At 46.1% G+C, this 15,193-nt stretch overlaps 2 protein-coding genes across 2 annotated transcripts; both read left to right on the plus strand.

Annotated features, from left to right (window-relative positions):
- The first annotated feature begins 2,734 nt into the window (after nucleotides 1–2,734).
- On the plus strand, nucleotides 2,735–4,886 carry LOC133913363 (cytochrome P450 81Q32-like). The gene is made up of 2 exons (XM_062356493.1): nucleotides 2,735–3,742; nucleotides 4,084–4,886. The coding sequence occupies exons 1-2, from the start codon at nucleotides 2,810–2,812 to the stop codon at nucleotides 4,699–4,701; spliced, it is 1,551 nt and encodes a 516-aa protein (XP_062212477.1). The 5' UTR covers nucleotides 2,735–2,809; the 3' UTR covers nucleotides 4,702–4,886.
- An 8,544-nt stretch (nucleotides 4,887–13,430) lies between these two features.
- Nucleotides 13,431–15,176, plus strand: LOC133913364 (cytochrome P450 81Q32-like). The gene is made up of 2 exons (XM_062356495.1): nucleotides 13,431–14,449; nucleotides 14,541–15,176. The coding sequence occupies exons 1-2, from the start codon at nucleotides 13,457–13,459 to the stop codon at nucleotides 15,150–15,152; spliced, it is 1,605 nt and encodes a 534-aa protein (XP_062212479.1). The 5' UTR covers nucleotides 13,431–13,456; the 3' UTR covers nucleotides 15,153–15,176.
- Nucleotides 15,177–15,193: the final 17 nt, after the last annotated feature.

The following is a 15,193-nucleotide window of genomic DNA, read 5'->3' on the forward strand; positions in this document are numbered from 1 at the left end:
AAATACGAAATGAAGAAAAGAGAATATATACATGACGAGAGTATTCTTCTGCTCAGCATTTGACTTATGCTGTTAGACAAGACACTTATATAGATACCATACACGATATGATTATTACATGGACCTAATATGCTGATTTACGCGTGATGTTACTCAGGTCTAGATGGCATATTTTCTGACTATATCGTTATATCTAGGATAATTTGAAATAGTCTAGGCCAGTATATCAAATGATACCATCTTTCACAGGTTTAATCAATCCAAACACATACACAATTTTACTTGAGCTCCATAATTTCAGACGCTGACTTCTACTGCAAGGTGTCACAGCCGCTGCATGCTATGGATCTCTAACAGACTGCGTCTGTCGCTACGTTTGATGATAGTATATAAACACATATACTGCTCTCATCAATGAGTAATACACTTGGTGATTATTCCTCAAAGAAATATAATATATACTTATTTTTTATGAAAAATTTAGGTGTACATCTATATACCCATACCTTCACTTGGGCTCGCCCCTGCCTTTGACCGGGCTTGTGTGTTGATGTTCAAGGCAATCAGTAATATAATGCACTATTTAGAGATATTATAAACCGTGTTATCACCTTAAGATAATAAAAGGTGATTATATAATCTTTGAAAGTGATTAGTATATACAATGACAACAATAGAGTTATGAAGTACGCAGTGAGTTAACATCGCGGTAGGAAATATCAGTTGTACCCCTAGTTCTCTGCTCCTCACCGTCTGAACCCCACCCACTAATCGGTCGCTAGGATTTCTCGACGCCATGCTAAACAATATAAGCACAGGAGTGCATGAGCTCCAGATAGAAGTGCGGATCCTTGTGGCTTAGTCATTTCAAAACCCATGGGTCTGTTGACCGGGAGCCACTCACCGCATACATGTGTTGTTGCTTGTGTTGGCACAAGAACTAATTAGTTCGTGTGCCAACCTTGTTTTGAGATTATAATCTAAAGAAGAAGAAAGTTCAAGGACTTATATGGCCAATACGAGACGCCGAGGAGCAACCTGAGCTAAGAGTGAAACTTTGAGGACCAATTATTGCTCTATTTTTATGTGTTTTGCGCTTGAGATTCTCAATTAAAAAAAAAGCGATCGGAAAAGGATGGCTCCGGCTAACAATCAAATCACATTTGACATTGCTAACAACGCTTGCCACGAGGTAAACGGAAAAGGATGGCTAGGACACAAGTGAAGCTAAAAGTCCAGACATAGCCATTTCAGGCTCAAGGGCACATCCAATGCAATTTGGCTTCAAATAAAGCTGGCCAACTTTGTTACATATCTAGTTTTTTAATCTAAAATTTATAATTATTTTTTGGTATTTAAATGAATTTAAATAAAAAATATTTAGCTATAAAGATGTAGATATCATCGATATTTATAATTTTTATATAAAGATCGTCTTCATCCGATGTCATATGAAAAATTATGATTTTTTCTTTAAATATCGTCGAACACAAGACATATCGGCATACTGCCACGTAGCATGTCGGCACGTGAAATTTTGACAGATCTATATTTCTGCATATATCAGATTTTAAGTATTATTTTTATAATTTTCTAATAATCTAATATTATTATTATTTTAAATCCAGTACTGACGACCACACAAGGAGGTGACAGCTGCAACGAGTACAAGTGGGTGGAGTGGCTAAGGGCGAAGGCAAAACTAGAGGTCGAGTGGAGTCATGGAAGGATGAGAGTAGGAGCTCCATTGGATCTTAACGGTTGCAAAAGTAACTCGAAAACATGCCATTCGCTAAAAAGACCTAAAAACGTTCTACTTTTGCACAGAAAATCAGCTACGATCAACTTTTCTTTGAGAGAATCAGAATTAGAGTATCTAAAACTAAAACAAACATGCCACAAGACTGAAAAGGCTTATCGAAGTGGAAGTGGATAGATGGATATTAGTCCTGGCCGTCCTGTATATTTTTGGTTGCAAACAGGTAAAAACATATATATGTCGGGCCTGTTTCAGGTAATTGTGCGATGCTATAATCGGATGGAACCCAAACGCCCACGAATGGGCGGCCATGTCTATCCGCTTGCATCATTGGTCGCTGATGGGCCTGGGTGTCTGGGTCAATAATACTCAGCAGCGATGATGCAAGCGCGTGTAGTTTTATCCACACGAAGATCACTGCACTTCCTTCTTTTTCTTCTTCAGATGAGGTGTGCATTGACTAAACGCTCATCGGACTATCAAGTAGTATCAACTGTACGAATTGGTGACGGCTGGTTCTGTGACTTCGTCTCCAGTTCACGTATGCTGAATTATTGATCACAGGATACTCCGGGACAATCACCTCACTTACATTACTTGCAGAAGAATCCACTGACCAGGAAGGATCGCAGAACGAATTAACTAATCATCGAGTTCGAGCTTCTTGTTTCCAAAGAAATCCGGCGTTAGTCGTACAGATCTCGCAGTAGAATCCGAGGGGCAGACCTTTGGAAGACGCAATCAGACAGTGCTCTCTCGAGTCCCGTAGAAGCAGACGCATCCACACGACCACGCCCCCTCTCTGTTTCTCTTTCTCTGACAAGATCGTGCATATCCTGAGCTGCAGGAACCATCCTGCCCAGACGTCACTGATTGCGTCTGCAAACTATATGACAATATTAGCCATCAAGTCACTGTAGATGTTGGCTGTTGGATCTTGGGGTGTGTATATATGCAGCCATGCAGGATGGCGCCACATCAAAACACCAGCTCACCATCGATCGGTAGCACTGAAACACATCACTCTTCACTTCCCCAGTTCACCCAGTCATGGATAAGGCCTACGTGGCCATCCTCTCCTTCGCCTTCCTCTTCTTGCTCCACTACCTCGTGGGCCGCGCCGCCGGCGGCGGCAAGGGCAAGGGCGCGCAGCAGCTGCCGCCGAGCCCTCCGGCCGTCCCATTCCTCGGCCACCTCCACCTCGTCAAGACGCCGTTCCACGCGGCGCTGACCCGACTCGCCGCGCGCCACGGCCCGGTCTTCTCCCTGCGCATGGGGTCCCGCCGCGCCGTGGTGGTGTCCTCACCGGAGTGCGCCAAGGAGTGCTTCACGGAGCACGACGTGGCCTTCGCGAACCGCCCGCGCTTCGCCTCGCAGCAGCTCTTGTCCTTCGGCGGCGTCGCGCTCTCCACGTCCAGCTACGGCCCCTACTGGCGCAACCTCCGCCGCGTCGCTGCCGTGCAGCTCCTTTCCGCGCACCGCGTCAGCTGCATGATCCCCGTCATCTCCGCCGAGGTGCGCGCCATGGTGCGGAGGATGAACCGTGCCTCGGCGGCCGCGCCCGGCGGCGCCGCGCGGATCGAGCTGAAGCGGAGGCTGTTCGAGCTGTCCCTCAGCGTCCTGATGGAGACCATCGCGCAGACCAAGACGTCCCGCACCGAGGCGGACGCTGACACGGACATGTCACCGGAGGCCAGAGAGTTCAAGCAGATCGTTGACGAGGTCGTACCGTTCCTTGGCTCGGCTAACCTATGGGACTACCTGCCGGTGTTGCGGTGGTTCGACGTGCTAGGCGTGAGGAACAAGATCCTAGCCGTGGTGAGCAGAAGGGACGCGTTCCTGCGGAGGCTCATCGACGCGGAGCGACGGAGGCTGGACGACGGCAGCGAGAGCGAGAAGAAGAGCATGATCGCCATGCTGCTCACTTTGCAGCAGTCAGAGCCGGAGGTCTACACGGATACTATGGTCATGGCTCTGTGTGGGGTGAGTGTTTCTTCCAACTTGATCTCTCTCAGAGCAAAGTTTCATTAGCATTTGTCCGCATGCTTATTTCCTGCCTTTTTTCATTCTTCAATGATCGATGGTGAGTCAATGCTTCGTTTTTCCTGGTCACTTGAGTCAATGGCTTCACCTGTGTGGTGAATCTGCACTCAGTGGTCACTTGCCCGGTAGATTTGCCATATTACTATGCTGGATGAGATTATGCAGCTTATGCTAGTCCAGAGTGTGACATCTTTTGTCCCATGCGATGCCTATCGCCAACGTGACTGTCCACTTTTCCATCTCACTGACTGTTTTTTATTCTTTTTTTATTTGTGAACCAGAATTTATTTGGCGCCGGAACGGAGACCACATCGACGACGACAGAATGGGCCATGTCGCTGCTGCTGAACCACCCGGAGGCGCTCAGAAAGGCGCAGGCCGAGATCGACGCGGCCGTGGGCACCTCCCGCCTGCTCACCGCGGACGACATGCCTCGTCTCACCTACCTCGACTGCGTCATCAGCGAGACCATGCGTCTCTACCCTGCCGCGCCGCTGCTGCTGCCGCACGAGTCCTCCGCGGACTGCAAGGTCGGCGGCTACGACGTGCCTCGCGGCACGATGCTGCTCGTCAACGCGTACGCCATCCACAGGGACCCCGCGGTGTGGGAGGACCCGGGTACGTTCAGGCCGGAGCGGTTCGAGGACGGCAAGGCCGAGGGCCGGCTCCTGATGCTGTTCGGGATGGGACGGCGCAAGTGCCCCGGGGAGACGCTCGCGCTGCGGACCATCGGGCTGGTGCTCGGTACGCTGATCCAGTGCTTCGACTGGGACAGGGTTGATGGGGTCGAGGTTGACATGACCGAGGGCGGCGGGCTGACCATCCCCAGGGCCGTTCCCTTGGAGGCCATGTGCAAGCCTCGTGAGCTCTTACGCGATGTTCTTCATGAGCTCCGATAGAACGACTTCTTGGCATCTTTGAGTCTTCAATTCATGGGGAAAGGGGGCGTCAGCATTGAGTACTCTAGTACGCTTGGTTGACAGTGTGTGATGTACTGCTAAATAAGCTTGTGAGCATATTCGTGTTGCCGTCTGTAAATTGTGCGGGGAGATTTATATGAACAACTAGCAGTTGTTTGAGAGTAGGTGGTTTAGCAATTTGTGATCTTTTGCAGGTTGCCTTGTATCATTATTCTACGCCTAGTATTTCAGAGAAGCGTAGTTGCTACCTCGATCTTTTATTCTATACAACACATCAACCTGTGCATCTGAACGGGCTAAATTTTTAGAAAACACATGAATATTATAAATTCATGGAAAAAGTAGATAGCATTATTTTAGACATATCATTGGTTTTGGGTTTGTATCTGACATCATCGATTATATTATTATTTGAGTGTTAAAAGGAATTACTCACAAAATTGCCACGTAAATTGAAAAAGAAAATATTATACACTACTCATTGTTATTAATGGTCTAGATTAATAAATCAAAGAGTCCATATCAAACACGATTAATAAATAGCTAAATCCGAAATTAAAAATTATAGAAATTTAGCCGTTCAATTTTAATATAGATTATGAAGCAAAATATATAAATAAAAAGTCCAAATAAAATAAATTAATAATAATTGAAATTGGGATTAGAATAGAAAAAAAGAATGATCCATATCAAATATAGTCTTTGAAAAAATAAATTATTATAAAAGCAAATATCTAAATAAAGAGTCCACGTAAAATACAATTAATCAATAGCTAAAATTCATAATAAAAAATAATAATTTTTTTCAAAAATATTATTAAGATAATAGATTAAGAAGTACCGTGTAGCTCAATGTTATCATACAAGCAGACATCAAGTAAGGAATAACACGTAAGCAATGCAAATTTATTCTAATTTTGGTTGGGATCCCTATAGACGCACGATTTTAGTAGTTGATCAAAATGTATACAAACTGAATCAATACATGTATACAATTTAGGTATAAGTTTGGAGCAAAATAATTTTTATGTGTTTTGTAACTAATGACACTAACCTTATAAAAAAAACTAAAGAGACTAATTTTTAATCAAACGTTATCATGACAAAAAGCGAGGCTAGCCACGATATTAGCGTGGGTCTCCTGGCTAGTGTTGTTCATTCAAAACTCACATATCATTCACACACCCGCCTATGATAAACTAGTAAGGTGGCTCACATTAATAGCATGGCTATTCTGGTTGTAATATTTTATCATGACAACCTTTAATTAAAAATTAGTCTCTTATTATTATTATTATTATTATTTGGACTCTTTATTTAGATATTTTGCTTCTTGAACTGTATGGAAATCGAACTGCTAATTTTCTATAATTTTTAATTTTGAATTTAGCTATTTATTAATTGTATTTGATATGGACTCTTTAGTTTAATCTAGATAATTAGATGTTCATAATAATGAGTGGTCTAGATTTTTTTCAATTAACATGTTACTTTTGTGATCTTGAGAGCGAACATAGTGGCTCCTTTTAACAGTCAAATAATAATATAATAGATTCCATGCCTATTTAAGTTCTAGATTAGGATTAGTCAAAGCTAAACTCCAACTTAGTCATACTGGTGGCGACCAGAAAAATACCTAGTTCTTTTCATGCTAGATTTATTTTCTTAGGATTAGACCTGATCATGGGTAGCCTGGTCCGACATATCCGACCTGACTCGACCTGAAAAAACCCAACCCTACAGTGTATGGGTCGGACTTAGGCTTAACTTATTAGCATGTAGGTTTTTTTTTTGGCCAAGCTCAGGCTTAAAAAATCAGCTTAAAACCCGAACAAACCCAAGAAACCAAAAAAATCAAGACCAACCTGAAAAACCCACTGTCAAGCCGAGCTCGGGTCTAAAAACCTGACCTGACACCAGGCTCGCGCTGGACTCAGGCTTTTAGTTTTCATGTTAGGCTTTTTTTAAGCCTGACCCGAAACACGACCCGGACCGGCCTTTGAACAAATCTACTTAGGACCAGCCTAGTAAGACTTAAAAAGCTTAGGGCACATTTGTAATATGGGAATTTTCTTGGAATTCAGTAGGAATTGAACTATTTTGTAGATACATTTGGTAAAATTACTGCGTTCCAAAGAATATCTTATTAACTGGACGGATACCAGGTTTGCCAACCCTATATACTTTTAGCTTGGGGAAAACAAAAATATATGTTTTTAGGGGAAAAAATAAAACTATATGTGCTGTAATACGACTGGGCCCAGACGGCCATTTGTGTGTGTGGGCATGTGGGACATGTGGATGCATGGCTGCATGCATCGGCCTACTGCTTGCTGATAGCTCAACTATTCGCACGAACCATTTTTTTTCCACGTATATAAAAAACAATTAAATAATTAAATAAACCATGGCCGTGAATAGCTATGATGCAAGCCTGTGTGTATCTGACCACATGCATTATACAAGCTGCAATATATTTCCTTCAGATGAGATTAATTTACATGCACTGTACAAGGTTGCTGACTGCTAGTCTTGTGACTTCGTCCGTCACGGACACTGGACTTGCTTGGCCTCTCCCAGAGTCCCAGTCAATATTCTGCAGTGACTTTGCTCGTCTGAACTTTTTATCCACCGCACCCAAACTACTTGCGAAAGAATCCTGAGCTCGCGATGGAGTTTCGTGTTTCCGAAGATAGTCTGGTGCTAGTCGTACAGATCTCTCGCAGTACGACGTTCGCGAGCCCAGGAAGAAGCTGGGGAGTGGGGAGAATCGCGGTGGCCACCTCCCCAACCAGACAAAGCTTTCGAGCTAACAAACGCATCCGCACACCTCTCTGTTCCTCTTCTCTCTATTCCAAGATCGTACATATCCTGAACTACATGCAGGAACCATCCTCCCCAAACGTCAGCGATCGCGCATGCAAAATTTGTATGACAACTTTAGCATTCAGGTTGTAGATCCACATCAATCTATCAACGCTTGAATCCTGGTGTATATATATATGCAGCCATGCAGGATGGCGCCATATGCAAACACCAGCTCGCCATCGATCAGTAGCACTGAAACACATCACTCTTCACTTCCCCCAGTTCACTCAGTCATGGACAAGGCCTACGTGGCCATCCTCTCTTTTGTTGGAGCTAATCTTGATATTTTTGTATCTACATGTTTATTTTGTTCACGTGCATGTAGTGAACGTTTTGTATAAAGCCTTGCATATGGTAGTAGTGTGTGGCACCGGAAGAAGCCCACGGTAGTACGTGTGATCCGTACATAAGGAGATTGAGCCGGAGTGCATGCCGAGAGCCGTGCGATGCGGCCGGACGAGAGGCGCCAATATATCTGCGACGTACAAAGGCGGTTGCATCAGTTCAGCTACAAAGTAACGTCAGTACTAGTGATTAGTAGCTGCATGTACTCGGTTTGCGGTAGACCGTTTCCTATGGGAAACGTTTGCTCGTGTGTATGTGCTAGCAGAAGGATGGGTCAAAGTAGTTGGTATATGAATGCGTGTACGTATAAATGGCCATGAAGAGCTCCAGTATGGGTCAAGGCCATGAAGTGATATCGTGGTAGGAGAATAGGTCCTAGACAGTGGAAGCTTGCATGTCATCTGCACGTCGCAAGAGTTTAGGAGTCTCGGCCGAGTTGATTGGATTGCCTCTTGTTTCTTCTGTACTTGCGCGGCACGTGCTTGGATCGTTGCACGCCGGTGACGCTGCGTGGTGGTCGGGCGCGGGACGCGGCTGGGCCGTGATGCACGAGTCATCGTGGCTGCAAGCGGCAGTTCCACGTGCCGGGACGGGCTGGCACTGGATCGAGCGGCATTTTTGCGTCCGGCGCGTGCAACCTGTGATGATCCTAGGGGCGCCGGGAGAGCGCCCACTGGGCTGGACGTACCTGGCTGCATGGTCCACGGTGTGTATTCCCAAGCTCGACCGCCTCTCCACCGCATCGCCGCCACGTAGCTCGAGATCGCGAAGTAAGCCGCCGCTTCAACCACCTACCTCGCCCGAAATTATATATCGACCACGACAGTAATCCGGCGGCGCTCGTAGACGTCGATGTGGGTACCCTGCGATCGACGAGACAAACGGGGTGAGAAAAATAAGTGGATATCTCTGAGTTATTTATAAAGTTTAAATTAAGTTATATTTAAGTTATATGAGCATGTCTATATATTAGAATAAATGATTATGATTATGACTGAGAAAATAAGTGGATATCTCTGAGTTATTGATAAAGTTTAAATTAAGTTATATTTAAGTTATATGAGCATGTCTATATATTAGAATAAATGATTATGATTATGACTAACGGGAGATAAGGATTAAATGATTATGATTATGACTAACGGGAGATAAGGAGAAATAGAATTAGAGAAACTTATATGCTTGTCTTATGATGTGTAGCGATTGATGCAACTTAGCTGTCGATAGCGGAATGTTTAATGTCAGATGATTAAGGAGACCAGATGGAGTGAAGAGTGATCATAGTTGTACATGTAGAGAGCAAGCAAAGTTTGAGAAGATGGACGAAAACGGTGTGCTGACAAAGTTGAGCGAAAATGATGACGGTGCAAGTGATAAAGTGGATCGAGGGATTAGGAGCGAGAAAGACTTACCGATGATTGAGATCTCAAGACAGAGTACATGTGTTATCATCAAAAATATTACTTATGATAAAAAAAAATCTAATTTACTCGGGGTGTAAGAAATATAGAAAACTTGGGATGCAAGAAATCTAGTACATTTAGGATGTAAGGAAGCTCTCAAGGTCTATAAATATGAGAAAATGACTATGAGAGCCTTCTTAAGATATCTATTTGATAGTTGAGTTTTAGAGTTTCAGAAGAGAAAGATAGAAATACTTTGGTTATGGTTTAGGTAAAAGTTGTGTATCTAAAATCATTTTGTAATCAGTCAAAAATAGGACGTTCTTGTGTAGGTAATAAATATTGTGTTGCATCTTATCTGTGTATTCATCTCCTTCTAATTTTTCTCTCTTGGCTCTCTCGTATAATTGCAAGTTTTTAAGTTTTGTTGTGTTTTTGTTTTTATTGAAGAGCTAAATTTTAGCATTATATTAAAGTTATTTTTCTTATTGCTAGATGAGACTGCAAATTCGTGCCGGAAGTAAGTGACACCATCATATGGTGTTGGACGACTGACAGGCAATACTTTGCAAAATCAACCTACCAAGTCCAACTCAACGGATCCTTTGAGCGATACCACAACTTAATTTGGAAAGCGAAAGCGGAGACCAAGTGCAAATTCTTTGCCTGGACCCTCGTACAAAACAAGATTCTCACGGCGGATAACTTAGCACTGTGTAGTTAGCATCATCAAAATTCTTGCATCCTATGTAATGGTCCTCAAGAGACCGGCATGCATTTGTGCATGCACAACCCCTTTGCACAAGCTGTCTGGGCTCCAGTCTTGTCTTAGTAGCAGATTACGCTTAGCACAAATGTGCATCCCTTATGTTTCCGGTCCATCACGGAATGGTGGGAAGCTACAGTAAGGGAAATTTCAAAGAAAACAAGACGTTTCTTTAATGGTACCATCATTTACATTATGTGAAACATCGGAAAAGAACACAACCCACATATTTTTCAAAACAAAAATCTAACGGCCCAAGAGGTGATTGCGCGCGCAAAGAAGGACACTGAACAAAGAAGGAGAGCCTCATAATGTTTTGTGGCGATGTACATTAGTTTTTATTCATTGTAGGGCTATAGTCTTGGGCATGTAACACGTGGTGCTTGCGGGCGCAAGAGCTTACGCCAACCTCTTGTACTTTTTTGGTATTCTATTCCTCTTCTTATTTGAAAGGCAGAGCTCCTGCCACTTTGCTAAAAAAAAACTGCAAATCCATGCTTGGCTTCAAGCGTTCAACTATTAGTCTCAGGCTGCATGGACACTCGCCAGCATTGCCTCCTCCACCACGGCTCTAGTGTGCTCCATGTCTCCATGCCCAGCAAGTTTTGATCCGTGAACGAAACACCAGTCCATTGCATAAATCTCATAAACATCAAGTGCTCTGCAGTCTAATCCATGGCCGCTGCTTCTGGAGTGGTCGGTGAACCAAATGTCGGCCACGTGAGATCCTAATTTACCGGTGGCACCAGCGCGATAAAATCCCAGGAAAATTCATGGAAACGGGGAATGCAGCTTATAACTACCGTACAAAATTTCAGATTCATATACGTTCTCTAGAGGGAGAAAGAAAATGAAGAAATTTTAGTATGGGGTGGTTGGTAAATGAAAAACGACCACCCCATCCACCTGGAGATCGGCACAGTCGCGCAAAAATCCCGCATTTTTTTGGAAGATCGGGAATGGAATGACACAACATCACACAAAATTTCAGAGTCTGATTTGATCTCTGGAGGGAGAGACAAAAAAGAGAATTTTTTTGCATGAGGTGGTCGGTAAATAAAATAACGACCACCCCCACCTTGGCGCGCCACCCCTCGCCGCCGGACGCGCGCATCCCGAGCAAGATCCGCCCGTCCACGTCCTGGGGGAAGACGCCCAGGAGCTTCCCCCGGCGCGCGACGCCGCCCCCGCACGCGTGCTCCACGCCTACATCCTTCCGGCGGTAGGCCTGCTCCCTCGCCGGGCCTCAGGACGTGGTTCGCGCTGATCTTGCATGCGTGCGTGGCGCGGAAACGGGCCACATCCGGCGAGAAGGCGGTGTCAGCACTTCCGTACAGGATCCACGTTGGGGCGTCGAGCGGCGCGCGACTGGCGAGAAGATTAACATTCGACCAACGGGACACGTACGTCCGTGCATGCGCATCGCGCGGCGCCGTTCTTGCCGGCCATGAACGTTTCGATCAATATATATGACCATCTATGCATCGACTACAATCATTTTTTATCACCATTTATGGATTGGAACCCAACATGTGCAATTACATGACCATACCGAGGATGATATCACCTGGAAATTCTCCACCCATGACGTTTCCTCAGTGAGTTCGGCTTATAAGGTCCAGTTCCTAACCTCGATAAACTACAATTTTCACACTCTCTTTCGAAGGCTCTTAAAAGCAAGTTTTTCGTTTGGCTTACGAATCTGAATAGGATATGGACATCGGATAGGTTGGCCCGTAGAGGTTGATCCTACAACCAATGTTACGTGCTGTGCATGTGTAGTGCTGAGACCGGTCACCACCTCTTTGTTGAGTGCTGGTTCACTAGACACATCTATGCTGATTTGATGCTTTGGATCGGGCAACCGATAATTTATCCTAATTCATGGCTGGTAATTCCCTCAGTGCACCAATGATGGACCGCTATAACCTCTATGCCGAACATTCCAACTACGGGCCTCAAGTCGTTTATCATGTTTATCTGTTAGGAAATTTAGAAAAAGCGAAATGATAGAACGTTTGATTATAAGTTGGAATTGTCTATAAAATCAAAGACGAGACAACCCTTTGGGCCTTCACTGGTGTGCGGTCTCTCGGCCGTCTCATTAGGAGAGAATAGTCATTGTCTCTGTCATCCGTCTTTTTCCTCTCTCTCTTTAGAATCTTTTGTTCTCATTGTAAATTTTGTTTTTTAATCCATCGGGACTTCCTTAATCAATACAACGGTAGCTCTCTGCCGGTTTCGTTTCAATTTTTTATCACCATTTATACATCAGCAAGCTAAAACTGAGAGCTACCAACAACAGCCAACGACTGAAGAAAGCTACGACCGACAAGACACCAGCATCTCGACACAAGACACTCCCATCAATCTCATTTACTAGCACAGCCAAATCCTTGGAAGAGTTCATGAAAAATCTGGCACTGCGTTCCAACCATATGGAGCGAAGAGTGAGCGAGATCAAATAGTTGCAGCACTTGGCAAGCTCTGGGTCCATACGAGGAGGGGACAGGGAAGCTCTGGGAGACTCGAACCCAATCAAAGTAGGACAATGATACTGTTTTGCACGGCTTATTGCTGGTTTCTGATTCTCAAACCTTATAAGTTGAAAACTGAAATAAGCATGTTAGTTTATTGCTGATTTTTGAAAAATTAAAAAATTAATTTCAGATAAAATAAACTATAAGCTGATAAGCTGATTGAGATTGTTTTTTCTGAAAAGCTGGTGTGCCGAGAATTTAAAATTTTCTCGTAAAATTCAACAGCTTTTGAAAATAAGGTATAATCAGCTTTCAACAAAAATTACTTTTCAACAAAAACTCGTAAACTTCAGCTGTGCTAAACAGGACCAACGTCTCCACATCTAACGCAAAACTTTGAACCGGACTTGCCGCGAGAAGCTACAATTCCTCGTGCTCGGTCGGCCTCTGCCACTGCAACTTGCCTAGTTGCCTCCATCTGTCACTGTCGTCAGTGGGAGCTCGTCCCTACCGCGTTACTGATGTTCTTGGCATCTTCACATTTGCACACATGAATAGGAGTGAGAGCAAAGAGAGAGAAGTGCACGTAATGACTTGATCCATTGATCTGGCGTTTACATAAATAGCCGGTTGGCTAATGCCAACGATAAGCAGCTAAATCATGAGCTAATTAACATCTAGGGATTACAACAAATCGATCAAATATACAGCTACAAATATACGCGGTTATCATGCCGTGCCATGCACGATGATAGATGATTAGTCTAACAAGGATGGATCAAGTGTGGAAGAGGAATCACGGGGTGGGGACATATATATATATATCTATATATATATATTTTTAAAAAAACTTGTCTCCTTTTGTTCCCCTAATGTTTCAGTCCTATAAAGTCTGCCATGCAGCGAAACATCAGTTCTCCAACTTAACCATGGACGAGGCCTACATTGTCATCCTCTCCTTCGTCTTCCTCTTCCTAGCACACCAAGTCCTAGTCCGCGCCAGCAGCAAGAACAATGGCAGGAGCAAGAGAATGCGGCTACCGCCGAGCCCTCCGGGCGCCATCCCCTTCCTCGGCCACCTGCACCTCGTCGAGAAGCCGTACCACGCCGCACTGTCCCGACTCGCCGAGCGCCACGGGCCGATCTTCTCCCTGCGCCTCGGCTCACGCGACGCCGTGGTCGTGACGTCCCCGGCGTTCGCCAGGGAGTGCTTCACGGAGCACGACGTCACCTTCGCCAACCGACCGCTTCTACCCTCGCAGATGCTCGTGACCTTCGACGGCGCCGCGCTCGGCACGGCCAGCTACGGCCCGCACTGGCGCAACCTCCGCCGCATCGTCGCGGTGCACCTCCTCTCCGCGCACCGCGTCAGCTGCATGTCGGGCGTCATCTACGCCGAGGTGCGCGCCATGGTGCGGCAGATGTACCGCGCGACGACCGCGGCCCCCGGAGGCGCCGCACGGATCGAGCTGAAGCGTGGGTTGTTCGAGCTCTCCCTCAGCGTCCTCATGGAGACCATCGCGCAGACCAAGGCAACACGCCCGGAGTCGGACGCGGACACCGACATGTCAGTGGAAGCCCAGGAGTTCAAGCAGGTGATTGACGAGATCTTCCCGCATGTTGGCTCGGTCTTGTGGGACTACCTGCCGGTGCTTCGGTGGTTCGACGTGTTCGGCGTGAGGAACAAGATCTTGGCCGCGGTGAGGACAAGGGACGCGGTCCTGCGGCGCCTCATCGACGCGGTGCGGCGGAGGCTGGACGACAGCTGCGAGAGCGAGAAGAAGAGCATGATCGCCGTGCTGCTCACCCTGCAACAGACAGAGCCGGAGGTCTACACTGACACCATGATGGCGGCGCTTTGTTCGGTGGGCGATTCTTTTGTTCAGTTAATTCGTCAGAAATTCGACTCGCGCGATAAGTTCTGTATCACTGACGATCGTTTATCCTTCCTTGAAGAACTTACTTGGAGCTGGAGCAGAGACAACATCAAGCACAATAGAATGGGCAATGTCGCTTCTGCTGAACCACCCGGAGACGCTCAAGAAGGCGCATGCAGAAATCGATGCGGCCGTCGGGACCTCCCGCTTGGTCACCGCGGACGACATTCCTCGCCTCGGCTACCTCAAGTGCATCGTCAGCGAAACCTTCCGCCTCTACCCCGTCGCGCCGCTGCTGCTCCCGCACGAGTCATCCGCGGACTGCGAGGTCGGAGGCTACCACGTCCCACGCGGCACGGCGCTGCTGGTGAACGCATACGCGATCCACAGGGACCCGGGGGTGTGGGAGGAGCCGGACGAGTTCGTGCCGGAGCGGTTCGAGGGCGGGAGAGCCGAGGGATTATTCTTGGCGCCCTTTGGGATGGGGAGGCGGAAGTGTCCCGGAGAGGCGCTTGCGTTGCAGACTATTGGGGTGGTTCTGGGAACGCTGATCCAGTGCTTCCACTGGAGCAGAGTTGGTGTGGAGGTCGACATGAGCGAAGGCAGTGGACTGACTATGCCAAAAGCTGTTCCGTTGGAGGCACTGTGTAGACCGCGTGCAGCTATGCATGACGTTCTCCAGAAGCTCTGATAGAACATCTCGGTTAACGGTGTGTGCACTGTAGCAAATAA

This window comes from Phragmites australis, chromosome 3 (assembly GCF_958298935.1).
Source record: "Phragmites australis chromosome 3, lpPhrAust1.1, whole genome shotgun sequence".
NCBI classification, from domain to species: Eukaryota; Viridiplantae; Streptophyta; class Magnoliopsida; order Poales; family Poaceae; genus Phragmites; species Phragmites australis.

Excerpts from the sequence above, each read along its gene's own strand:
- LOC133913363 (XM_062356493.1), top strand. The coding sequence starts at position 2,810 with ATGGATAAGGCCTACGTGGCCATCCTCTCCTTCGCCTTCCTCTTCTTG. Across the intron at positions 3,743-4,083 it reads TGGTCATGGCTCTGTGTGGG|AATTTATTTGGCGCCGGAAC; the intron begins GTGAGTGTTTCT and ends TTTGTGAACCAG.
- LOC133913364 (XM_062356495.1), top strand. The coding sequence starts at position 13,457 with ATGTTTCAGTCCTATAAAGTCTGCCATGCAGCGAAACATCAGTTCTCC. Across the intron at positions 14,450-14,540 it reads TGATGGCGGCGCTTTGTTCG|AACTTACTTGGAGCTGGAGC; the intron begins GTGGGCGATTCT and ends CCTTCCTTGAAG.